Source organism: Hypanus sabinus, chromosome 3 (genome assembly GCF_030144855.1).
Source record: "Hypanus sabinus isolate sHypSab1 chromosome 3, sHypSab1.hap1, whole genome shotgun sequence".
In the NCBI taxonomy this organism is placed as follows: Eukaryota; Metazoa; Chordata; class Chondrichthyes; order Myliobatiformes; family Dasyatidae; genus Hypanus; species Hypanus sabinus.
In genome coordinates, this window is record NC_082708.1 from 38,599,421 (window position 1) to 38,627,266 (window position 27,846).

General features: G+C 40.0%; 1 protein-coding gene across 2 annotated transcripts in view; it reads right to left on the reverse strand.

The window, feature by feature from the left end:
- Positions 1–27,846, reverse strand: part of b3glcta (beta 3-glucosyltransferase a) — a 190,201-nt gene that overhangs the window by 7,395 nt on the left and 154,960 nt on the right. For both annotated transcript variants that reach the window (XM_059964118.1, XM_059964117.1), the window contains exon 13: positions 5,950–6,069. In XM_059964118.1, the coding sequence (XP_059820101.1) occupies positions 5,950–6,069 (120 nt within the window). The remainder of the gene's footprint in view (positions 1–5,949; positions 6,070–27,846) is intronic.

Here is a 27,846-nt window from a genome sequence, read left to right on the forward strand (position 1 = left end):
ACCAGAGCAACAGGTCAACAGCAGATGCCATCTCTCTGGCACTACATTCCTCCTTAGAACACCTGGAGAATAAACATGCATATGTAAGGCTCCTTTTCATCGACTACAGCTCTGCTTTTAATACCATCATTCCAAATAAACTGATTCCTAAGCTCCGGAACCTGGGTCTTAGTACTCAGATCTGCAGCTGGATCTTCCAACTTCCTCACAGACAGGACCCAGGCTGTAAAGATAGGGAACAAGCTCTCCTCTACAATCACTCTGAGCACCGGTGCCCACAAGACTGTGTACTCAGCCCCCTGCTGTACTCACTGTACACCCATGATTGTGTAGCCAAGTTTCCATCGAACTCAATATATAAGTTTGCTGATGACACCACAATTGTAGGCCGTATCTTGGGTAATGATGAGTCTGAGTACAGAGAGGAAATTAAAAACCTGGTGGCATGGTGCGAAGACAATAACCTATCTTTCAACGTCAGCAAGACGAAGGAATTGGTTGTTGACTTCAGAAGGAGTAGCGGACCGCATGACCCTATCTACATCAGTGGTGCGCAGGTGGAACAGGTCAAAAGCTTTAATTTCCTCGGGGTGAATATCACAAATGACCTGACTTGGTCTAACCAAGCAGAGTCCACTGCCAAGAAGGCCCACCAGCGCCTTTACTTCCTGAGAAAGCCGAAGAAATTTGGCCTGTCCCCTAAAACCCTCACTAATTTTTATAGGTGCACTGTAGAAAACATTCTTCTACGGTGCATCACAACCTGGTATGGAAGTTGTCCTGTCCAAGACCGGAAGAAGCTGCAGAAGATCGTGAACAGAGCCCAGCACATCACACAAACCAATCTTCCATCCTTGGACTCACTTTACACCGCACGCTGTCGGAGCAGTGCTGCCAGGATAATCAAGGACACAACCCACCCAGCCAACACACTTTTTGTCCCTCTTTCCTCTGGGAGAAGTTTCAGGAGCATGAAGATACATATGGCCAGATTTGGGAACAGCTTCTTTCCAACTGTGATAAGACTGCTGAACAGATCCTGACCCGGATCTGGGCCGTACCTTCCAAATATCTGGACCTGACTTGCACTACCTTACCTTCCCTTTTCTATTTTCTAATTATGATTTTAAATTTAAATTTTTATTATATTTACTTCGATTTGCATTTCAGGGAGCACAAAGCGCAGAAACAAATATCACTGTGATGATTGTACGCTCTAGTATCAATTGTTTGGTGACAATAAAGTATTATTAACCACGATCTGTGTACCCTCCCTATTCTTGCCACAGGTGAGCAGCTAATGTAATTCCTTTATTCAAAAAGGGAAAAAGGGATAATTCTGGAAACTATCAGGGGTGGTGAACCTATGGCATATGTGCCCAAGATGGCACATGAAAAAATTTTGAGGGCACGTGGCATGTTGTGCTACCTCTCAATTTGTTAAATCTCACCTACAAAAAAAAATAGATAATGATAATCTTTACTGCCAAATGAAGCATCAACTGATTTTTCACAACCTGGGAGCAGTGAGATGTTTACACTGGCTAGACAGTTGCGAGAAGATTTGACATTGGATGACATGTTTTGAAATCCTCGCAGACCTCGTTTACACATCTGTATTTGCTTAGTAAATGATTGGGCCAGATGACATTGGTTTCAGACAGCTTATATTTTTCTTATTCGCTTTGTGAGTGAACAAACTCATTTTCCTTTGTTTATGGCACAGAATCGATGGGGTAAATGGCTTAATTCTGCTTTGATGATTTACTGTCTGAAACTGGATATTCAGTGATAGTAACAGTAAATAGTGGATGAATGTACCTCCATGAACATTCACGTGAGTCATTGTTTTCAGCGATGAACGTGGTCAAGTCTATTTATAGGAGTAGATTTACTGAAGAAATGAGCGCTAAGTGCCTAGCTGTTAAAAAAAAACCAAATACAAAATAAATGTCATTGTAAGTGAGGCAGCAAAAGTTTCACTGGGAAAAAGTGTCTGTTTGTTTTATTTACACACACACACACACACACACATACGTCTCTCTCTTAGGCAATGATGAGCTGGCATACAGAGAGGAGGTACAGAAGCTTGTAAAATGGTGCGAGTCTCAACTTGAACAAAGGAGGTGATTGTGGACTTCAGGAAGGAACAGGTCAACCACTCTCCACTGCACATCAATGCCTCTGCCATGGACAGAGTAGAGAGTACCAAGTTCCTTTTGTGCACATAATGGACCAACTAACCTGGACTCACGACACCTTCTCACTAGTCAAGGATGCACAGCAGTGCCTGCACTTTCTGAAGAGAATTAGGCATGCAAGGCTCCCTGACCCCATCCTAACAACTTTCTACAGCAGCACCATCGAGAGTATCCAGTTTGGCTGCATCACTGTGTGAAACAGAAGTTGTATTAGGGTTAGGACTGCAAGACCCTGCAGAGGACAGTAAAAACTGCCGAGAGGATCATCAGGATCTCCAAAGGTACAGTGTTAACAGCAACACCTTCATCAGTGTTGATGTACAGAGTGATCTTGGGGTCCAAGTCCATAGCTCTCTGAAAATGCCTGAACAGGAGATAGGGAGGCAAAGAGGCATATGGCATGTTCTCCTTTATTAGTCGAAGCATTGATTTCAAGAGTCAGTAACGCAGCATTATAAAACTCCAGTTAGACCACATCTGCAGGACTACATTCAGTGCTAGCTGCCCCATTACGGTAAAGGTGTTGAGACTTGGCAGAGGAGCTTTCCCAGACTGCTGCCTGGATTGGAGGTCATGTGCTATAAGGAGAATCTGGTCAGACTTGGACTGCTTTCTCTGGCACAGTGAAGTCCGAAGACAGTCCTGATAGAGGTTTATAAGACAAGGAGTGGCATAGATAGACCATGGGTGTATCTTTCCTGGGGTGAAAATGTCTAATTCTAGAGGGCGTACAGTCAAGGTGAGAGCAGGCAAGTTCAAAGGAGATATGCGAAGTAAGTTTATCTCTTTGTACAGAGAGTAGTAGGTGCCCTCTCCAAGAGCACCACAACCTTGGCTAGATTCAAGGCTTTATGCTTTGGCTGTTGGCAGGGTGATTCACTCTAAATAGGTCAAAGGGTAGAGGCCAGACTAAGAGTGGTCCATCGATCCTCCAAGAACAGGGGTTCGACTCAGGGCTAATAATTCTGACTGGTAAAGCAAAAGAGTTACAGAAAGAACAATGTAAAATCCTTCTGCATCTGAGTGTGACAGTATTCATGAGTCTCCACCCGGGAGTTTGCATGACTGACGGCAAAAACCACGAGGAAGCTACTGACATGATGAAGGAAGCCCATAACACTGCCAGAGATGGAGGACTTTCATTGCTGCCCTAAACCCCAGTGGAATAACGGACAGTAAGCAAGTGGGTAGCTAGCTGCCAGGGCTGGTGGTGGAGGTAAATATGATAGAAACCCTTAGGTAGGCACATGGGTGATAGAAAATTGGAGGGCCATGTAAAAGAGAGGGGTTAGATTGATCTTAAGAGTCAGTTGAAAGATTGGCACAACATCATGGACAGAAGGGCCTATACTGTGCTGTAATGTTCTATGTTGCAATGCTTTTAGAGATAAAGATATGCTGTTCCTTTCAAGACAGTCTACATGTGAACCCTGACCACACAGATATTTAGTATCTGCCTATTATTCTTATTATTAAATGCTTTTTAAAATTTTTAGAGCCAGTTATATATTAAGCCAACTGGTGTCTTGCTTTAAGAATAAATAAATAAAATGAACACTTAGCTTTTGATCTTCAGTTAATTTATTTAGCATTTTCCTCTATGTGCAGTAATTTTCCATTGTTAAAGTCCTCACTTCATTTGCAGCTCGTTCTGTAACCAGATTACTCTGATTTTGCACATTCTTCCTAATTGGATTGTGAATATTATTGCAGATGTTATGCATCTGACTTTACTTTCAGTTGTGCTTACGATTAACGTCCTTGCAGCATTAAACTCTGACCCCTGATTATGCATTATACTGAAATAAAACTGCTCTGGACTTAACCTCAAATTGGATTGCTTTTGGATGTCCTCCTTAAGAAGCAATAAGCAATCCCAGAAGAAAATCTGGGTTGTTTTCTATTCTTAACATTTTTGTAAAGAAATGTCTTTTCTGTTTCAATTTTCACTTGTCAACTTTTTTATTATGTTAAGTTTACAGTTCTGAAAGCTGAGTACAATATTGAAAGAAAAGCTGGAGAAAAGCTAAAATAATCAGCAGCACTGAGATTTTTTTTCTGGACTCAGCAGTAGGTGTACGATGAACTAGCTACAATGCAATATACTCAACTTCCAAAATGTTGTCCTACTGTTATCCTCACGGGCAAGTTTTAAAAGCAGAATGCAATGCATAGAATGGTGTTCTACTGCATGTTTAGAAATGTAACTAGATGTCACTGAACATACAACAGGAGAAATTAGCACAATTCCCTGAAATCAAAAAGAATTTTCTTTGTGTATAGTTCTCCAATCCTGTATATTCCATGATTTATAATTTTTATATTCCAAGGCTTGAAACTTTGATTACGCCTACCTTCTACACACTATTTTTATACAATGGGATTAAATTCACAAACCCTAACAACACATTTAGGGTTCAAGTGATTTTGAAATTCAACTGATTTTATCATTGGCATTCTTTAGATTTAAAAGATAAAAAGTACAATAGTATTCCTAATAAAGGAATTCTTGTTGCCTATAAAACTATTTACATATCACAAGTCAGTGCTATGAATGAAATTGATGTGATAACATAATGTTCATATTAGAGAGCATGAACTTCAATAGTGCTTATGCTTACAACTCTATCAATTATATTCTTTAATTGCAATTCCATTATCAAATTAGTTTTGTTATCTCTGAATAAACCTAAACAATGCTATTATAGTACAAGTTAGTAAAAGCATAAAGGCTATACCTAAGCTGATTAAAAATTTCTTTCACAGGGGTTATATTGGCAGATTTCTATCTTTTCCTGAAATGTAGGAGAATGCGATAATATATGAGCACTTCCTTGTAAGTGTACCAAACTTCATGTCCTTTACAGATCTGTGTGACTTGTCGACCAGAAATTAGCTATTTTTGAATTGCACCAAAAACTAAATATTATGGGCCAATATCAGGCTTGAAAAAACATTATAAAATGAGTATCAAAAACTACAAAGCTGGAAATCTTCAAAAAAAACCCCAGAAAATATGAAAACACCTCGCAAGTCAGGCAACATCTATAGAAAGAACTTTGTTCTAGGACCTCTTTTACCGAATGGGTCTCATGTGAAATGTTCACTGTTTCTCTATCCAAAGATGATGTAAGACATGCTGAGTGTTTACCATAAAACAAACACTTCAGGGGATATCCAAAATGTTGGACACAATGAGTTAAAAAAGGAGACTCATTCAATAAATTGTTAGTGTGGATTGCTTTCATTCAATAGAAATTGTACTCATTGGTAGAACATATCAGCCATTTTGCTAGAGAGAAAATTTTAAGTCAAGTCAAGGTTTAAGTAGATGTATATAGAAAATTATATGGCAATTTAGCTCTAGAATAGTAAGATTTCATCTCAATTGTTTCAGTAATACCCTTGCACCCTCCAATTTATCACTTAGCAGCACTGCAGGGTGAAGGGTGGCCTGCTTCCACTCCAGAGAGCTCAATGTGAGTTGCCATTTCCAGCAGTGAAGCAGCAAATTTGTAACAGCAGTTTAAGAAATGTCTCGAAAGCGCATGTGGTTTTAGGATTAATGTCACAGTAGAAGGGAATTGGATAGGTAAGAACTAGTCGGAGGGGTACAAAGGGAAGTGACTGAGGGAGGATAAAAAGGGAGGCAATGTGGAAGAAGATAGCAGTGTTTTCTGTGCTGTCGCCCTCACTATATATGTGTGTGAATGAGAGTTCACGCACATCCACATGGAGGCCCACTTACCCACCACCTCCTGTAATATAGCTGTATCCTCCAGTGCTCAGGCCATATCCATAGCGCTCACCAAGGAAAACCGGCTCTTCGGGGTTGTAGCAGCTCAATAACCTTTGCAATCTTGGGATGCTGTATTAAAAAGTAGTTAACCTTTAGTAACGTATAAATGTGACATTATAATAAAGTACAACTAATGTCACAGCACATTGATTATCAAAAATGAGAAATGTGTAAGGTTACCTAATACCTCAGAACCATTCCTTGCCATTAAAGTTGAGCAAGAATGATTTTCTCTTTGTAATAAATTCAGAAAAAAATGTAAATTCACTAGAAGTACAGTAGTTACTTCTTTCCACATTCAGCACAATATGTGTATTTTACAAATTTCATGGATTCCTCTCCTTTTTTCTCTATTCTTTCTACAGAGTAAAGTGGGCTGAATAATACCTTCCTTCGGTTAGTGGCTCTGTAGGAGACAGCCCACTAAATGCTACTCATTGCTCTCCTATCTCTAACTTGTGCATCCTGAAAGAATTGTAGAATTCAGAGCCACCCTGCAGGTCAGATGGTTGGGCGCCTGGTCCTTTGCTCTGTCACTGGACTCTGCAGTGAGTTCAACAGCTGAATCACTGCTGCTGGGCTCAGTGAGGCCACATGCTGGTGTAAGTACTGCAGCCCCAGTTATCTGGATGGGGCCACCAGCTCTGAGCAAAAAAATGCAAGTGCAGGTAAAGCAATTCATTAATTTTCTCCATTCACTTTGGCAGGCAAGGAATGGAGTCTACACGCAGGCAGGTGGCATGGGCATCATGGTTGGAAGTGCAGACTCACAGACAGCAGGAGGGTCTGTTCCTCTGTAGTACTGCTCTGTTTTCTGTTCTATAAATGGACAAGAGTTGTTTTTGTTTCTCTCATTTAAACTGGTAGAACAATAGAGACTTCATAATTGTGTGGCAAGCCTTGAGATTTGGTGCTAGTGCATAGGTCTTCCTTTCATCTCTTGAAATTAGTGGTATAAAGGACAGGCAACAACTCAAAAGTGCCAATGGTGGCAGAGAAGTTGTATTTGTAAAGGGAGACCACTCTCTGAAGAGATAAGGGTCTGAAGCACAGTTCTATTAAAAAGTTCAAAGTTAATTTATTATCAAAGTATATATATGTCACCATATATAACAAGATTTGTTTTCTTGTGTGCACACTCAGTAAATCCAAGGAACAGAACAAAATCAATAAAAGACCACACCCAGCATCACAGACAATCAACCAATGTGTAAATACAAAAGAGAAAAAGATAAATAAATAAACAATAAATATCAAGAACATGAGGTGAGGAGTCCTTGAAAGTGAGTCCATAGGTTGAGGGAACAATTCAGATGATGGTGTGAGTGAAGTTATCCCATCTGGTCCAAGAGCCTGATGGTTCAGGGGCAATAATTGTTCCTGAACCTGGTGGTATGGGTCCTGAAGCTCCTGTACCTTTTTTCTGATGGCAGCAGCAAGAAGAGAGCATGACCTGGGTGATGGGTTTCCTTAAAGACAGATGCTGCTTTCATACAACAGCACTTCATGTAGATGTGCTCAATAGTGGGGAGGGGTTTACCTGCAATTGACTGGGCTGTATCCACTACTTTTTGTAGGAATTTTCTCTCAAGGACATTGGTGTTTCCATATAGGCTGTGATGCAACCAGTCAATCTACTCTCCATAACACATCCTATAGAGGTTTGTCAAAATTTTAGGTGTCAGGCCGAATTTTTGTAAACTCCTAAGTAGAGACACTGCTGTGCTTTCTTCATAATTGCACTTAGATGTTCTGAAATGATAACTTTAATTAAAGTTGCTGACCCTGTCCATCTCTGATTTCAGGAAGAGGACTGGCTCATGGACCTTTGGTTTCTTCCTCCTGAAGTTAATTATCTTCTCCTTGGTCTTGCTGACATTGAGAAAGACATGGTTGTGAAACCAGCCAGCCAGATTTTCGAGCTCCCTCCTAATACACAAAGTTTTCAGTGTCACAAAATGGTGCAAGAGCCCAAGCTAAGAAACGTATTCCACATTCACATGATGACATGTATAAAAGTTACAAGTGACCAGAATAAAGTTCAGTGGATCATAAACACCTGATGAGGGTGTCTCAACCTGATATATTGACTGTTTATTTCAACAGGATCTCATCTCAAGTGGGCCCATCTTACTCAATTTCACATTGAAAGATAAATTCTTCACACAGGCAGCCATCTGTTGAACCCATACGGTGCTAGCTGAAAATAAGTATTTCCTTTCTTACATATAAAGAAGAAAATCCTACATAACTACTCCAGGAATGCTGAAAGTGCACTCTTACAATGAGGCCTTTTTGCTTCTATACTCATAATTCTTGCTTTAAAACCAGACAGACAAGTTGACTTTCTTATTGCTGATTGTACTTATACATTAACATATTCCATTTTATGTTCCAGTACTCAACATTTTCAGTTTATTAATGTCTCACTATATATATAAATATATATATATAAGATATTACTTGGCTCTTTTTCTCAGCAATAATCTTATCATATAGAGTGTTCTAATTTCTTTAATTTGGAACCTTCAGCTATGTTTAAAAGAAAGTGTCAAAGTCTTTGGAATCTATTTGTTACTGAAAATACTTCATAGATGCTATATAAACACATAGTTATGAAAATGTCAAATTAACAAAAATCTCCCAGAGTTGAGACTGCATTAGATTTAAGGAAAGTTAGTAATGTGGGTTGGTTAATTAGAGAAATTACATAGGTTATGTTGTCAATTAAATTTAGATGTTTCATACTAGATTTGCTAACTTGGTGTGAAGTATAATGCATTCATTTATTCTCCCACACAACAAAGCAACATAAACTGATAATCTTCCAAAGTAATTAATTGTTCAAAAGTATTTATGATTTATGATTATAACTTACACAGGACATCAAAGATTTTGCTTCCTAAATAGTTTTGGTTACTTCCCTATCATACACCATTTAAAAAAAAAATCACCTGTATTTGTTAATTCAATTCAGAATTCAAGTCAATTAAAAAGTTGCTGAAAAGTTTTCTGTCTTGTCCAGGCATGGCTAGGGATGCTTCGGCAGGGCAGATGCTGCATGGCAGAGCAGGTTTTAGAAAGGCTATAAATTTCCATAAAGGATTTTGATATTTGAGACAGATGTTTCCAGAATAACTGATGCTAAGATTAAAGAAGGCATTTTTGTTGGCCCACAGGTCAAACAGATCATCGATGACAGGCAATTCAAAGAATTTCTGGTGGGACCGGAAAGAATTGTATGGAAGGCATTCAAGGATGTTGCTGAAAATTTTCTTGACAATTACAGAGCATCAAACTATGTACGTCTGATTGACAACATGCTTCAAGCACACAAAACCATGAAGTGCAACATGTTACTAAGAATTCATTTTCTGCATTCTCATTCAAATTTCCTCCCTGCAAATCTTGGTACTGTCAGTGACAAGCATGGTGAAAGTTTCACCTGGACATTGCGACCATGGAGAAATGATATTAGAGCAACTAGAATCCATCAATGCTGGCTGATCATTGTTGGACACTTAAGCAAGAAGCTTCAGGCACTGAGTACAAACAAAAATTATCAACAAAAAATTTTTAGCTTCGTTAAACTACTGCAAAGCATCAGCACTATTATGCAATTAAATGCATTATATTCAATAAAAGATAATTTCTTGTTTCTCCAAATTCCTACGTGATACAAGTAGTCTGAAATTATATTTGTCTTCAGCTTCAAGCAGTTTATCATAAACGAACAAAATTCTGAGGAAGCAATACTTACGAAAAATTTTGTCCAATGTTATCATTTATGACTAAGCAATACTGAACCTTGTCATTAATAATTAAATTACTGTATTAAATGAAACTTTCATAACCTGCATACACTGTATGTCAGTAGCAGTACTGGAGAAGTAGAGGCAAGTAGATACATGCATATAATTACCCAAAAATTATTGAACAAAATAGAAATTATCTTCAGCCATGGGTGCATATGTGTGCAGTTCTTGATGAAATTAGGAGAACTTGAGAGCATTTAGAACAATTTAACAGAAAATTACGATTTTCCATAGAAGTTCTGAACATTCTCTATATGCACTTGGAATTTACCTTTCCCATGTACTTTTCTGATACTTCTGAATTCCAAATAATCAGCCCCAAACTTAATTTTAAGATTAACAAAAAATAAATTAGTAATGCAAAACCAGCATATGTTTTCAATTGTATTAATTAGTGAATTAGTAATTAGTAATTATAAATTACAATTATAAATTGTGTTGATATTGAAATTACAGTCACAACAGTAAAATCAGAAGGCATATGGTTACAGTGAGAGGGAAAAGATTTAAAAGGGACCCAAGGGGCAACTTCTTCACACTGTTCACTTATAGTCCCATACATGACTTACTGTGTAAAGGTACAGGGAAATACATACAAAACAAATACAAACTCGATTTTTCTCCTCCAAAAGAAAGCCATAGGAATTATAAATAAAACAAGTTATTATGAGCCAACCAATCCACTATTTATTCAACTAAATATTTTAAAATTCAGAGAATTTGTAGATTTTAAAATACAAATTATGTATAAAGTAAAAAATGGAGTTAGCACAAAGTATCCAAAGGTTGTTTAAAATGAGAGAGAGTCAACGTGATTTGAGAGGAGCATGGATATTTCAAAAACAAAGGATAGGAACAAATGTAAAAAATCATTGTATTTCAGACCGAGGGGTGAATTTATGGAACAGTTGTAGTGAGAATTTAAAAACATGCACCACACTTAACATGTTTAAAAAACTATTTAAAAATAATTTAATGATGGTAGCAGGTGGAATAGTTTGTGGTTGGGGTGACTCGAGTCCCCAATGATCCTTCGGGCCCTTTATTCACACCTGACTTTGTAAATGTCCTGAATGATGGTAAGTTCATGTCTACAGATATGCTGGGCTGTCCACACCACTCTCTGCAGAGTCTTGTGATGGAGAAGTACAGTTCCCATACCAGGCAGTGATGCAGCCAGTCAGGATGCTGTCATTTGTGCCCCTGTAGAAAGCCTTTAGGATTTGGGGGTCCATACCAAACTTCCTGAACCGTCTGAGATGAAAAAGGCGCTGCTGTGCCTTTTTCACCACACAGCTGGTGTGTACAGATCACATGAGGTCCTCGGTGACGTGGATGCTGAGGAACTTAAAGCTGTTCACCCTCTCAACCCCAGATCCATTGATGTCAATAGGGGTTAACCCATCTTCATTCCTCCTGTAATCCACAACCAGCTTCTCGCTTTTTGCAACATTGAGGGAGAGATTGTTTTCTTGACATCACAGTTGTCAGAGAGATGACTTCTTGTCTGTAGGCCACCTCGTTATTGTTTGAGATTAGGCCAATCAATGTAGTGTCATTGGCAAATTTAATTAGCAGATTGGAGCTGTGGGTGGTGATGCAGTCACGGGTATACAGGGAGTAAAGGAGGGGACTTAGTACACAGCCCTGAGGGGCTCTTGTGTTGAGAGTCAGAGGGACCCTACTCTTATCACCCTCTAGGAATCTAACAGGAAGTCCAGGATCCAGCTGCACTAGGCAGGGTCAAGGCCGAGATCTCTGAGCTTCCTGTCAAGCCGGGATGGAATTATGGTATTGAATGCTGAACTGTAATCCACCAACAACATTCTCACATAAGCATTCTTTTTCTCCAGATTTGTAAGGACAGTATGTAGAGCAGTGGCTATTGCGTCGTCTGTCAAAGTTGTGTCGGCAAGCAAATTGCAAGGAATCCAGTTATTAATAGGGGGAGCTGCTAGAATATCTGAAATGTAAGTAGGTCAGTAAAATAATGAAGATCTGAAATAGAATATGTTTCATTCACACAAACAGATTGTCCATTCAACTATGACATATTAAGGATGTCCAGCACCCAGGGCATGCCCTTTTCTCACTGTTACCATCAGGTATGAGGTACAGAAGCCTGAAGGCACACAGTCAGATTCAGGAACAGCTTCTTCCCCTCTGCTATCCGATTCCTAAATGGACATTGAACCCTTGGACACTTCCTTACTTTTTAAATATACAATCATTTCTGTTCTTGCACAATTTTAATCTATCCAATATACATAAACTGTAAATTGATTTACTTTATTATTATACAAATGGGTTTGTATTTCTTTCTCTTCTTCTATATTATGCATTGCATTAAACTGCTGCTGCTAAGTTAACAAATTTCACGTTATGTGCCGGTGATAATAAACCTGATTCTGATATATCAATGTAGCCATTATAACTAAACCAGGAGGTAGCTCAATAAATCTCAATTAACTATATATGTGGAACATCTCTTTTGTGGGTAAGAACTCACTCTTAGCCAGACAGTTGGAAATAGAAGGCCTTTGGAAGTCAAGTTTAATCACTTGAATTTACAGGGAGCAATTATACTACGCAGGATCCAAGAAGGACGACCTCACTTTGCTTTTGGTACTTTAGTTCAGCAGTAAGAGAGTGCGTCAACAGGTAAGATGGTGCAAGTTAAAAACTAAAGGCAGTTCATCTCAATGCATTTATAATAAGACAGTGCAGAAAAATCATTTGAAACGGATTTGAATGAAAAGCCATTACAGAGATGTGATTCCAAATAAACAAAGGTTTGATACAAAGTACTCCAAAGAAAGAGACATTTGAAAAGCCAAAATGATCACGATTGGAAATGGAGTTGTCAAGAAGTGGAGGTTCTGAAAAAAATAAGGTTTCAGGTTGAAGGCTTTGTTTGAACTGAGTAAGAAAACAAGCACATTTTAAAGCGACAAGGACAGAGGAGGAAACATGGTCCTATTCTTCACTGTCAAGGACACTCAGTGATCTCAGCACCTTCTGGTTTTGTTTCAAATTTCCAATAATACATGTTTTTAAAATCTGGAAAATATAAGACTTCATAATAAAAGAAATATAGCAAACACAGTGAACTTTGTCAATTGGACTGGATGAATCAATTTAGCAATGACGGTTTTATCACCCTTTCACATTGCATCCTGCTGCCTTAATAAAGAGATTGATATATATTAATCTCTTGTCCTTGCTCCAGATCCCTCAGCCACTGGAAACTATCTGCTCTCCAATATTTCTCATAATTTCCAGTCTTACTCAAACTCCTCTTCCTGCAACAATTACCTCAGTTTTCTGTCAAACTTTTATTTGTCCAAGATTATGCAAGAATCCAATGGATTCACCATAGTGTTTAACATTTGATCCTATGATACAATAGCTCTGAGTCTAATTCTTTCAACATCTATTAAAAAAAAAGCAGACTTTTATTTCTGATGAAGACATTAGTGCTAGAGACAATAGTTTTCTCTGGTTAAACATACCTTAGAGAAAGTAACAGACAGAATGGTTTCACAATTGAAGTTAAGAATCAACAAATCTATATTTATTTGATTATGCTGAGCCCTCATTGTGAATGACACAAGTGGAAATGTGTGTATATAACTGGTTCTGGCTACTTCTAACTGAGGAAGTGATACGGACCGAGAATGTGTGACAACTCGAGAACCCCATGCCCCTGTCCCACATCCACATGCACACACACCAAATGGGGCTTCAAGGGATCCACTCCTTTATTTTTATTCAGGAGCTTATAAACAATTTTTTTAAAATCTTGTGTTATAACTTAAAAAGCCACTTTCCTGAAATAAGTTTTAAATTATGTGGCAGCATTGCCATAGCTGACAATAGACCAAGAGCTACATTCCTGCTCTCCACAGACATCTATACTATACTTGCTTTCGCCAGTTTGGAACAAATATATCACCCAGATCCGTTTCCTCTTGTGCTTCCACACTAACAATCCAGCATCCAGAAATGCCTTGCAAATGAGCAGTTTCCAATTTGACATTTACGTTGAAATTTCTGTCTCCTTGTGCCTCATCATATTATAGCCTTGTCAAATGATGCAAAGGTGGTGCATTTAATCTTTTAATGATAATGCATATTTTCTACACTTTATAATACATGATATAAATAATGAAAGACATTTTTGAAGTTCTTGCACATCAAGAGAAATGGAAGGGTTGAATGCTGCATTTATTTAGCTAATGTGATCACTCGCTGCTTTTTGTAAACTGGTTAATATAAATTAGGTTTTAGATCATGGCTGCTATCAGACAAAAAAATTGCAATTGCTTCTTATTTTCAGATATGATTTTAATTGAAGATGATGACTATGATACTCAAATTAACATTCCACTATATAGTGGGAACTGTGGGTACAATTTTAACCTGAAAGAGTTTTGTGACTTTGTGTGCAGATCAAAGATAAGATTAGCTTTATTTGTCACTTGTACACTGAAACATGTAGAAAAGTGCCATTTGCATCTGATCAAATCAGTAAGTATTTGCAGCAAGTCACTATGCTTCTTGCGGCACCATAGCACGCCCATGACTTACAGACCCTAACCATATATCTTTGAAATATGGGAGGAAACCGAAGCACCTGGTGGAAACCAATGTAGTCACAGAGCTCCCACAGACAGTGGTGGGAATCGGATTCTGATTGTATAGCTAGTCCTGTACAGTGGTGCTCTAACTGGTTAAAACAAGCAAGAATGTGAGGGTGTTCAAAATCTAAATTCCTGACAAATTCCACCTGAAACTGAACCACGTTAGATTTCTGTGTGTTAACTCTGTAAAAGCAACTATCCTTAATAGTTAATAATCAGTAAATTGCAACATTATTTCAACAGACTTTCATACTGCATCTATGGGTTCCCTACACTCCTAAAATATGCCTGTTGCAATGCAGCAAGATCTCTTACAGCTGAGGTAGCTGATTAACATTAAATACTCACAACTACTTTCTTACCTATTGGTTGCTTAAAATTTGTTCACGCAACTTGAAGTGAGTACACATTTTCCAGATTTTGAATGTTTTTCTGAATCACAACACTTCAACATTGCGTTTGAAACAATATAACAAGGATCGTTATGATAGGAGCTGAAGCAGAATCATGAAGATGAGAGAGCTTCCAGCTGGAAACCACAATGAGAAATAGCAGAGGGAGTTGCAACTTGCAATCCAGTATATATTCCACTCCTTTCAGCATTGCATCAGGTTATCACACTGTCACTGTAAGCACTTGCAGAATCTTGTGGCTACACATTATCTGTGGCTTCGAATGTCACCACCACAATTAACCTTTATACTTCTGGACTGTTTGGAACTCTCAAGGAGAAATATGTAGAATTTCATGGACAAAAGCAACTTGCATGATTGGCAAATCATACTCAAAGTAAGTATTCACCACCACCACTGGAGTGCTGAGGCAGTGGTGTGTTTTATGCAACACGCACTGCAGCAACTCAAATAGGATTCTTTGACAGTACCTCACAGAAGTGCAGTCTCTATTACAAGGGGTCAGTGTGGACATGGTGGAGGATATTCGTATCCTGGGGATACGAATGGACAATAAACTGGACTGGTCAAAGAACACTGAGGCTGTCTACAAGAAGGGTCAGAGCCGTCTCTATTTCCTGAGGTTCTTTAACATCTGCCGGACAATGCTGAGGATGTTCTACCAGGCTGTGGTGACCAGTGCTATCAAGTTTGCTGTTGTGTGCTGGGGCAGCAGGCTGAGGATAGCAGACACCAACAGAATCAACAAGCTCATTTGCAAGGCCAGTGATGTTGAGGGGGTGGAACTGGACTGACTGTGGTGTGTGAGAAGAGGATGCTGTCCAAGTTGCATGCCATCTTGGACAATGTCTCCCATCCACTCCATAATGTACTGGTTAGGCACAGGAGTACATTCAGCCAGAGACTCATTCCACCGAGATGCAACACTGAACGTCATAGGAAGTCATTCCTGCCTGTGGCCATCAAACTTTACAACTCCTCCCTCGGAGTGTCAGACACCCTGAACCAATAGGCTGGTCCTGGACTTATTTCCATTTGGCATTATTAACTTATTATTATTTAATTATTTATGGTTTTATATTGCTATATTTCTTCCCTATTCTTGGTGGTGCGGCTGTAATGAAACCCAATTTCCCTCGGGATCAATAAAGTATGTCTGCCTGTCTGACCTACAAAGAAGCTGGAAGATACCTTTCTTGCAAACATTCCTCCAATTCATGCAATATCTTAACTCATGAACAAAGTTTTCTGTTAGCCCACTATCCAATTTGTCATAAATCGTGACAGTTGTGGCAGAGCTGAGGCAAGGCAGTGGGCCCATTGCCGAGAGTGAGGAAGGCCCGAGGTTCGTTCGATTTAAGCGCCGGGTCAAATCGGAAATGTCAGATGCAGCCCAAATCGAGGTAGTGGAGTCCAGGGCATGTCGAAGTAACTGAACCTGATGTCTGGTTGATGAATCAAACGCCAGGCCGAATTGGAAAGGTTGTGTACAGGCCGAATCAAGGCGGCGGGGTCCAGGCCCCAGAGCGTTTCCAAGTGACTGGACCCGACATTTGGATGACAACAATTTAGGCTCTGGACCAGACGGAAAAGGTCAGGGTGTTGGGATGGGCCGTTTCAGCTCACTGCTCTTCTCCGTGCTGAACTAAGAGTCTGTGGACAGGGCTGTCTTCGTGGACCACAGTTCAGAAAGCTACTTGCCTCTGTTCATTGTTTGCATGATTTGTTTTTCGTTCTCACTGTACATTAGGTGTTTGATGGTCTTTGTTACTAATGGGTTCTTTTGGGCTGTCTTTGTTTTGTGGCTTCCTGTTAGCAGACAAATCTCAAGGTTGTATCATATATCCATACTATGAGAATAAATGTACTTTGAACTTTGATCTGGCTCACGGGATGATAATTCCCATCTCCCTTTAAACTTCCTACTCGATGGTGGGAATGGCTGCTCTCTTTCCACACTTTCATAACTTGCCAGGGCCATGCTTCCATACTCCTTTTAAACTCACATGGGCTCCAGTCCCACGCTCCTTTATAACTTGCTGGGGCCACGTGCTCACACTCTAATGAAGGGACTGGTCCCCACACTCCACTTAAACTCACTAGGCGTTATTTCCTGCGCTCTTTTAAATTCACCTGGTTAATTTAAAAAAATCATTACCCTGCTTTGCAACATCTCAAGTCAAGTCATCACTTTTTATTGTCATTTCGACCATAACTGCTGGTACAGTACATAGTAAAAATGAGACATTTTTCAGGACCGTGGTGCTACATGAATCAGTACAAAAACTACACTGAACTACGTGAAAACACAGAAAAAAAACTACACTAGACTGAAGACCTACCCAGGACTGCATAAAGTGCACAAAACAGTGCAGGCATTACAATAAATAGGCACAGTAGAGGGCAATAAGTTGGTGTCAGTCCAGTCTCTGGATATTGAGGAGTCTGATAGCTCGGGGGAAGAAACTGTTGCATAGTCTGGTCGTGAGAGCCCGAATGCTCCGATGCCTTTTCCCAGATGGCAGGAGGGAGAAGAGTTTGTATGAGGGGTGTATGGGATCCTTCATAATGCTGTTTGCCTTGCAGATGCAGCGTGTAATGTAAATGTCCGTAATGGTGAGAAGAGTGACCTTGATGATCTTCTCAGCTGACCTCACTATCCACTGCAGGGTCTTGCGATCCGAGATGGTGCAATTTCTGAACCAGGCAGTGATGCAGCTGCTCAGGATGCTCTCAATACAACCCCTGTAGAATGTGATGAGGATGGGGGGGTGGGAGATGTTCTTTCCTCAGCCTTTGCAGAAAGTAGAGACGCTGCTGGGCTTTCTTTGCTATGGAGCTGGTGTTGAGGGACCAGGTGAGATTCTCCGCCCAGGTGAACACCAAGAAATTTGGTGCTCTTAACGATCTTTACCGAGGAGCCGTCGATGTTCAGCGGGGAGTGGTCGCTCTGTGCCCTTCTGAAGTCAACAACCATCTCTTTTGTTTTGTTCACATTCAGAGACAGGTTGTTTTGCTCTGCACCAGTCTGTTAGCCACTGCACGTCCTCTCTGTAAGCTGACTCATCGTTCTTGCTGATGAGAATTACCACGGTCGTGTCATCAGCGAACTTGATGATATGGTTTGAGCTGTGTGTTGCAGCACAGTCGTGGGTCAGCAGAGTGAACAGCAGTGGACTGAGCACACAGCCCTGGGGGCCCCCGTGCACAGTGTGATGGTGTTGGAGATGCTGTCTCCGATCCGGACTGACTGAGGTCTCCCAGTCAGGAAATCTAGTATCCAGTTACAGAGGTACATCTAAAAAAAGGTATAACAGTGGGCAAGGTGATTACAGACAGACAGACATACCTTATTGATTCCGAGGGAAATTGGGTTTCGTTACAGTTAATCGGAAACTCTGCCAGTCCAGCAACGAAAAAACCCTCAATTGGCCAGATGATTGGAGCTCAGGGTGCATCAGGATTACTTCATTACTGCCGTTACGATATCTCAAACTTTGCTCCCTAACAGCATTGTGATTGTAACTTCACCAGATGGACTAATCATTATCACCCTAGCGTAATGGGACTAATAAAAGATTGGCCAGGGTAGCACACCCACATTCTGTAAATCACCGAAAAAGAACAATTATAATCCAACAGCGCCAAACACATCAATAATGCCACTAAAAGTATCACTTGCACAGTTTTCCCTTTTTATGACTTTGTGAATTAACTGTTGATGGATGGAATTCCTGTTGCCTGTGGGGTTTGCATGTGTCAGATATGCAGCATAAATAACGTGGCATTTTTAATGATTCCACACAGCAAACTTTGCAGCATACTTATCCAAGATGTTTCAGTGGTTGTGCAGGACAAGGTTGAAAAGTTGAGTAAAAAGCACCCAAATACAAAGCATTTAAGATGATATAGAGGGTTTGGGTCCAGGGAAATAGTTCTAGAGCACAATGGATGTGCTGGTTAAAAGTTCTGAATCATGGTTGAAAATTCAAAGGTTCATTCATTATCAAAGCACGTATCCATACACAACTCAGAAATCCGCCTTCTCCAGATAGCCACAAAACAAAGAAAGAACAAGAAAGTCAAAGTCATCCAGAGTGAAACATCAAAACCAGCCCCATCAAATTCTAAACAGCTCCACTCACACAAAAAAACGAGAAAAGATCAGGCAATAAAAACACAGAATATGAAAAGGATAAATCTGAGGAAGTCCATGGTCCATAAAAGCAATAGTCCAATCTATAAACGCAGAACCACGATACCACCGACATGCATCGAAAGAGAGGGACAGCACACGAGGCAGAGATGCCTACTGCCTACCACGAGCCAGTGATAGGCCACTCACAGATTCCTTCTCCAGCAGTGATCAAAAGGAAGGCAGTCGGAGCTGAACTCTTGCTCGCCTTCTGCATTCACTTCCATGTTTCAATCTTCCTTGATGCTTTAATCGGCGATGCATGGACACTTTAACCGGAAAAATGGAGTTGAACATCGACTCATGCCCCGTCTTGAAATTTCTTTGCATCAAGGCTGTCCGAGTACACACTCGCTTCCTAGAATTTTCTCAGAGACAGCACAGCACTTGATTGCTCAATCAATCTCCAGACTCTTACAGTCCCAGAAACACATTTAAGGTGGAAAACAGAAGTAAAAGAAACAAAACAGACATTTTCATGAGTTATCTGGAAGATGTCGACAGAGTGAGCATAGTATGCTGACACCATCTTATCCGGATCTCCATAGAACAGAAGGTATATGTATTAATGCAGGATTTACCAAAGAAAACTCTATTTAGAATAGATAATCAAACATAGTAACTAGAAAGAAATGCTACTAAAATTGTTAATATCTTCTAGAAGGCAATGTTTACAGCTCCGGATTGCTGTGTTACTTCTGCTAGGTGACCATTTGTCACCAATGTCTTAGACTAGATGATCTATGTCTTCTTAGTACTGTTTAAAAATTGAAAGTTAAACTCTGGATAACTTTCTCCTGTCAAGGTCACCAAAACCAACATTATGGGAGAGTGAAATCCAAAATTTATTGTCCTGAAATCCTCAGTAAGCTGCTTGACTTTTCAACCGAGCAACTAAGGAATTTGGCAAGCTACATTTGAATAGACTTCAATTAATTTTTCTGAATTTATACAAACATATTTCATTGCAGTAATATTTAACGTCAAATGTAATACTTTTAATAAATGAAAAACAGCGAGGCCTCCAAACTGTTACTCCCACACATTCTACAGCTTCTAGTTTGGAAGAAGACAGCGAGGCTTTGAGAGGAAGTGCGGCAGCGGCCATTTTCAAATTGCGTCTCAGATTGGAGTTCTGAGAGGCGGGACTGCGCAGGCGCGCGCAGGAGGCCTGGGAAGGAGGGAAGATATAAAAAGAACGCAGCCTTAAGAAGCGGGCAGCAGAGTGAGCCGGGAGCAGAGTGTAGGGCTTGGGCTCAGAGGGCTTAGGCGGAAGAGGGCACAGTAGGCTTATCTTTTAGTTCTCCTTGTTATTTTCAGTTATTCGGGAAGTATGAGTGTGAGGGCAGCTTGTTGTTCTCGGTGTCGGATGTGGGAGATCCTGGAGTCTCCGAGCCTCCTGGACGTCCACATCTGCGCCAGGTGCACCGAACTGCAGCTCCTGAAGGACCGAGTTAGGGAACTGGAGCTGCAGCTCGATGACCTTCGCCTGGTCAGGGAGAGTGAGGAGGTGATAGAGAGGAGTTACAGGCAGGTGGTCACTCCGGGGCCACGGGAGGCAGATAGGTGGGTCACGGTCAGAAAGCGGAAGAGGCAGGTACTAGAGAGTAGCCCAGTGGCTGTACCCCTTGACAATAAGTACTCATGTTTGAGTACTGTTGGGGGGGACAGCCTACCTGGTGGGAGTGGCAGTGGCCGAGCCTCCGGCACAGAGGATGGCCCTGTAGCTCAGAAGGGTAGGGATAAAAGAAAGAGGACCATAGTAATAGGGGATTCGATAGTCAGGGGTTCAGAACGTTTCTGATCGCGTCCAAGGTATCCTGAAATGGGAGGGTGAGGAGCCAGAGGTCATGGTACATGTAGGTACCAATGACATAGGTAGGAAAGGGGAAGAGGTCCTGAAACGAGAGTACAGGGACTTAGGAAGGCAGTTAAGAAGAAGGACCGCAAAGGTAGTAATCTTGGGATTACTGCCTGTGCCACGCGACAGTGAGAGTAGGAATGGAATGAGGTGGAGGATGAATGCCTGGCTGTGGGATTGGAGCAGGGGGCAGGGATTCAAGTTTCTTGATCATTGGGACCTCTTCTGGGGCAGGAGTGACCTGTTCAAGAAGGACGGGTTACACTTGAATCCTGGGGGGACCAATATCCTAGCGGGGAGGTTTGCTAGGGCTACAGGGCAGACCTTAAACTAGTAAGATGGGGGGGGGGGTGGGAATCAGTTTGAGGAAACTATGGGAGAGGAGGTTAGTTCACCAGTAGAGCAAGTAAGTAGACTGTGTATGAGGGAGGAAAGGCAGGTGATGGAGAAGGGATGCGCTCAGCCCGAAGATGTAGGGGAGAAGAAAGAAAAGTATAATAAATTTGAATGCATTGTTAGAGATGAAAAGAGAGGAGGAGGAGGTGGAGAGTATCTTAAATGTATCTATTTTAATGCTAGGAGCATTGTAAGAAAGGTGGATGAGCTTAAAGCGTGGATTGATACCTGGAATTATGATGTTGTAGCTATTAGTGAAACATGGTTGCAGGAAGGGTGTGATTGGCAACTAAATATTCCTGGATTTACTTGCTTCAGGTGTGATAGAGTAGGAGGGGCCAGAGGAGGAGGTGTTGCATTGCTTGTCCGAGAAAATCTTATGGCGGTGCTTTGGAAGGATAGATTAGAGAGCTCCTCTAGGGAGGCCATTTGGGTGGAATTGAGGAATGGGAAGGGTGTAGTAACACTGATAGGAGTGTATTATAGGCAACCTAATGGGGAGCGTGAGTTGGAAGAGCAAATGTGTAAGGAGATAGCAGATATTTGTAGTAAACACAAGGTGGTGATTGTGGGAGATTTTAATTTTCCACACATAGACTGGGAAGCTCATTCTGTAAAAGGGCTGGATGGTTTAGAGTTTGTGAAATGTGTGCAGGATAGTTTTTTGCAACAATACATAGAAGTACTGACTAGAGATGGGGCAGTGTTGGATCTCCTGTTAGGGAATGCGATAGGTCAGCTGACAGATGTATGTGTTGGGGAGCACTTCGGGTCCAGTGATCACAATAGCACTAGCTTCAATATAATTATGGAGAAGGACAGGACTGGACCTAGAGTTGAGATTTTTGATTGGAGAAAGGCTAACTTTGAGGAGATGCGAAGGGGTTTAGAGAGAGTGGATTGGGTCAAGTTGTTTTATGGGAAGGATGTAATAAAGAAATGGAGGTCATTTAAGGGTGAAATTATGAGGGTACAGAATCTTTATGTTCCTGTTAGGTTGAAAGGAAAGGTTAAAGGTTTGAAAGCACCATGGTTTTCAAGGGATATTAGAAACCTGGTTCGGAGAAAGAGAGATGTCTACAATAGATATAGGCAGCATGGAGTAAAGGAATTGCTCGAGGAATATAAAGAATGTAAAAGGAATCTTAAGAAAGAGATTAGAAAAGCTAAAAGAAGATACGAGGTTGGTTTGGCAAATAAGGTGAAAGTAAATCCGAAAGGTTTCTACAGTTATATTAAAAGCAAGAGGATAGTGAGGGATAAAATTGGTCCCTTAGAGAGTCAGGGTGGTCAGCTATGTGTGGAGCCGAGGGAGATGGGAGAGATTTTGAATGATTTCTTCTCTTCGGTATTCACTAAGGAGAAGGATATTAAATTGTGTAAAGTGTGGGAAACAAGTAAGGAAGTTATGGAACCTATGACAATTAAAGAGGTGGAAGTACTGGCGCTTTTAAGAAATTTAAAAGTGGATAAATCTCCGGGTCCTGTCAGTTTGACATCAGTGGTGGGTAAATTAATGGAAAGTATTCTTAGAGATAGTATTTATAACTATCTGGATAGACAGGATCTGATTAGGAGTAGCCAGCATGGATTTGTGCATGGAAGGTCATGTTTAACTAACCTTATTGAATTTTTTGAAGAAGTTACGAGGAATGTTGACAAGGGTAAGGCAGTGGATGTAGTCTATATGGACTTCAGCAAGGCCTTTGACAAAGTTCCACATGGAAGGTTAGTTAAGAAGGTTCAGTCGTTAGGTATTAATGCTGGAGTAATAAAATGGATTCAACAATGGCTAGATGGGAGATGCCAGAGAGTAGTGGTGGATAATTGTTTATCGGGATGGAGGCCAGTGACTAGCGGGGTGCCTCAGGGATCTGTTTTGGGCCCAATGTTGTTTGTAATATACATAAATGATCTGGATGATGGGGTGGTAAATTGGATTAGTAAGTATGCTGATGATACTAAGGTAGAAGGTGTTGTGGATAATGAGGTGGGTTTTCAAAGCTTGCAGGGAGATTTATGCCGGTTAGAAGAATGGACTGAACATTGGCAGATGGAGTTTAATGCTGAGAAGTGTGAGGTTCTACATTTTGGCAGGAATAATCCAAATAGAACATACAGGGTAAATGGTAGGGCATTAAGGAATGCAGTGGAACAGAGAGATCTAGGAATAACAGTGCATAGTTCCCTGAAGGTGGAGTCTCATGTACATAGGGTGGTGAAGAAGGCTTTTGGAATGCTGGCCTTTATAAATCAGAGCATTGAGTACAGAAGTTGGGATGTAATGTTAAAATTGTACAAGGCATTGGTAAGGCCAAATTTGGAATATTGTGTGCAGTTCTGGTCACCGAATTATAGGAAAGATATCAATAAATTAGAGAGGGTGCAGAGATGATTTACTAGGATGTTACCTGGGTTTCAGCAATTATGTTACAGAGAAAGGTTGAACAAGTTAGGTCTCTATTCATTGGAGCGTAGAAGGTTGAGGGGGGATTTGATCGAGGTATTTAAAATTTTGAGAGGGATAGATAGAGTTGACGTGAATAGGCTGTTTCCATTGAGAGTAGGGGAGATTCAAACAAGAGGACATGATTTGAGAGTTAGGGGGCAGAAGTTTAAGGGAAACACAAGGGGGTATTTCTTTACTCAGAGTGTGGTAGCTGTGTGGAATGAGCTTCCTGTAGAAGTAGTAGAGGCCAGTTCAGTTGTGTCATTTAAGGTAAAATTGGATAGGTATATGGACAGGAAAGGAGTGGGGGGTTATGGGCTGAGTGCGGGTAGGTGGGACTAGGTGAGATTAAGAGTTCGACACGGACTAGCAGGGCCGAGATGGCCTGTTTCCGTGCTGTGGTTGTTATATGGTTATATGGTTGTAGTTTAAAGAAAAGCAACAGGGATTGTGATTCTTATAATGGCTTCCTCTTAAATGTTCTTTGCCCTTTGATAGATTTTTTTTAAAGGATTTTATTTAACTTTTCTAATTTCATAAGTTATGCATAATTAACTGCAGCATCTGGCCTGCCTATGGAATTGGGATCTGCTTCAATCCAGAAATCTGTCATTTCAACATGAAATCTTCATTTCCATTTTAAGGCTGTAAACGACTTTTGGATCAATACTGAGTTTATTAATTAACTTCCAGCTTGGTATGTGAAAATGCTTCTTCAATGAATGACATATAAAACAGGAGCACAGCATATTTTTGCCATGGTTAGAAGGAAAGAATTACTCCCAATTTACAACCCAAATACTTTATCAACCAATTGTTAGTTTAAGGTGTTGTACTACAGTAGTCTATTAAATTATCATTTTGAATTGCTAATCAAAAACCTTTTCCCCTTGAATTTACTGTTTTAATAAAACCGGTTTGTTTAGTTTACAATAAAAGCAAAGTGATTTTTCAAAAATTTTGCATGGGCCCTTTCATTTAGAAAAACAGCAAAGCAAGAAACACATCTTACAATAGCTTGATTCAACACTGTAAACTGCAAATAAAATGGAGAAGGTTGTAAATTGGCCTTGACTATGTTGGACAAGTGATTACTTTTCAAATTGATCATATTTCAACTGAAAAGTAAGTTTTCTCAGTTTGCTATTCTCTCAAATAAGGAGTGAGATATGTGCATGCATTCATCTAGGAACAAACTTGCAATTCTGAATATATCTCAGCTTCAAAGAAATAGGACCCAAAGTATCCCTGAATGAACTGCCATTATCATTTTCAGACAATGCAGATCTGCATACAAAATATTCATGATGTTATTATACTCCCCAATATTATTTATATTAAAGCATTTTCTGTAAATATGGGGCACTTACTTTTACTTATTAAATACTTCAATAATGTAAAAAGTATTTTAAATCAAAACACTGATAAATGTGCTTCCTGTTTTTATCATTAAATCATATCTTGCCTAAGGATATCAAAATCTACATGAAAATAAACATGACTTAAAATTAGACATTTTGAGCACAAATGAAAACAGCTTGTATGCTTTAAAATTTAAGATAAAATTATGGTCAAATTTGATTGGTCCCAAGGATGTACCTAGAAATGATTCGAAAAACAAGAATGTTATTACTGATATCTGATACATTGTCATTTCACTCAGAACACAATACCCTTCACATTAACAAAATCAGATTATTTCTTAAAAGAAAGTATACTCCGTATCTCAAACAAGAGAAATTCCATAGATGCTGCCTGGCCTGCTGAGTTCCTCCAGCACTTTTAGTGTGATACTCCAATATCTAAGAGATCTTCATTGCTTCAAACTATTTTAAAGTTGATGTAATTTTATGTGTTCTGTAGTAATAATGATTTACAGCAACCCCCCCCCCCCCCAAACCTACCAGCTTCTTTGTTGACCCAGAGTTAAAAGCTAGCTAGTGATTTTGACTAAGCAGGTTGCTTAGTCACAATGAAGGATGGGCTTCAAATGCAACAGGCTCCCCTTACTACTTAAAGGTCACTGTAGGTCATACAGATCCCCTTCTGAAATTTGTATCTTCTTCTGTTGAGGCCTTGGCACCGAGACTGCTCATAATAGCAGGCTCAATGGCAAGAGTCCTTGCCTAAAGAAAATAGTAACATACCCTCATCACACTGGGAAAGAAATCAACATCCTTACAGAAGTTGCAGCTGCACAGGATGCGGGTGAGCGGCATCTGAAGTATTGCATGCAGTTCTGGTCTCCTTGCTTGAGGAAGGATATGCTAGCATTGGTGGCAGGATACAGGAGGTTCATCAGGTTGATTCCAGAGATGAGGGGAGATTGAGTTGCCTGGGACTGTACTTGCTGGAATTCAGAAGGATGAGAGGAGATCTTATAGAAACATATAAAATCATGAAAGGGATAGATAAGATAGAGGCAGGAAAGTTGTTTCCACTGGTCGGTGAGACTAGAACGAGGGGATATAGCCTCAAGATTTGGGGGAGCAAATTTAGGACAGAGATGAGGAACTGCTTTTCCTAAAAAGTGGTGAATCTGTGGAATTTTCTGTCCAATGAAGCGGTGGAGGCTACCTCAGTAAATATATTTAAGACAAGGTTGGATAGATAGGGGAATTAAGGTATTATGGGGAAAAGGCAGGTAGGTGGGGATGAGTCCATGGTCAGATCAGCCATGATCTTATTGAATAGTGGAGTAGGCTTGACGGGACAGATAGCCTACTTCTGCTCCTATTTCTTACTTTCTTATGCATACAATTTAAAAGTAGTAATTATATCTGGCCAGATATCCAAGGCCCTTTTGATCAATTTCTTCAAACATATACCCTGCCTCTTGCAGTGAAACTGAGCAGGGTGCTCACAAAATAATTAACCAAGTAGTATAAAATAGAGCTTGATGATTCTGAAAACGAATCCTGGACACAGGAAATAATATTGTTTACAGGATTCAGTTTTATTGTTATGTAATTTTAAGAAACAAATTGATTTTGCTGTTTCAATCTAACAACAACAGATTGTGATCTTTACGAAATATCTAATAAACCAGTGTAATGCCCTGGCTCATATCTTTTCTGTTCCGTGCAAGCTGCTGTCTGGGTTACGGCTGAAGATAAGAGGTAGGAGAATTGTGTGCCAACCAATTAGGATGGCCTGATTTTGGGGAAGTTTCTCTGATGTGGGAGACTAAGATTGGGCTTGGGGCTTTTGCTAGAAGAAAGAGAGAAGAGGTCACAGGATTCGACCTAGAGGATTGGCAAAGGAGAAACCGTGAGCTCCAACTTGTGTACGTTAGACTGTTTCATTCAAATGGGCCCTTTTTTGGGCTTTTTCTTAACTAACCGCTTAGTCAAATTAAGAATTATAAAACTAAATCTTTTAATTGTATGTGGTGTATTGTCTGTTATTTTGTGGTACTTATTTGTAACAGGGGAACAAATCACACAGCATCCACATAAACAGGGGGTTTGGAGGCTTGCGCTTCAATCTCCCACGTCTGGCGGGGCCGGAGATTATCTTTCCTTGACTTATGCAGCCGATAGAATCAAAGTGTTTCAGCAGCAAACGTGCTCATAACTGGATGGATGATTGCAAAGGAATATCAAGTCCATTAGGTTATTTGCTAGGAGAAACTGAACAGGGCAATCAGGAAACTAAACTTGTGACTACCAAGAAACCCAGGCAATACTGAGCTTTAAACAAACCTAATAGTGATGATATTGTAGGTTCTGTCCAAAAATATTAAAAGTGAGATATGTGCATTGTAAGAATTTTACTAGTTAAGTATCTACATCAGTGTTTCTCACCAGGATTCCTTCTTCTTTTCCAATATTTTTATTAAATATCATATACACAAATACAGAATTCATAAGGATACTTATTATAAATTAAAATAAGATAGCACAAAATGTACGATATATAAATCACACTGATACAATCATGGTACCCCATATTGATGATCAATCAAATAAAATAAATTGATTGATGAAATACAGTAGTATGGTTAATTATGTTATATAAAAAAATCTACAACCCCTACCAAGACAAAGCTGGTTGGTAAAAAGAACAACAGAA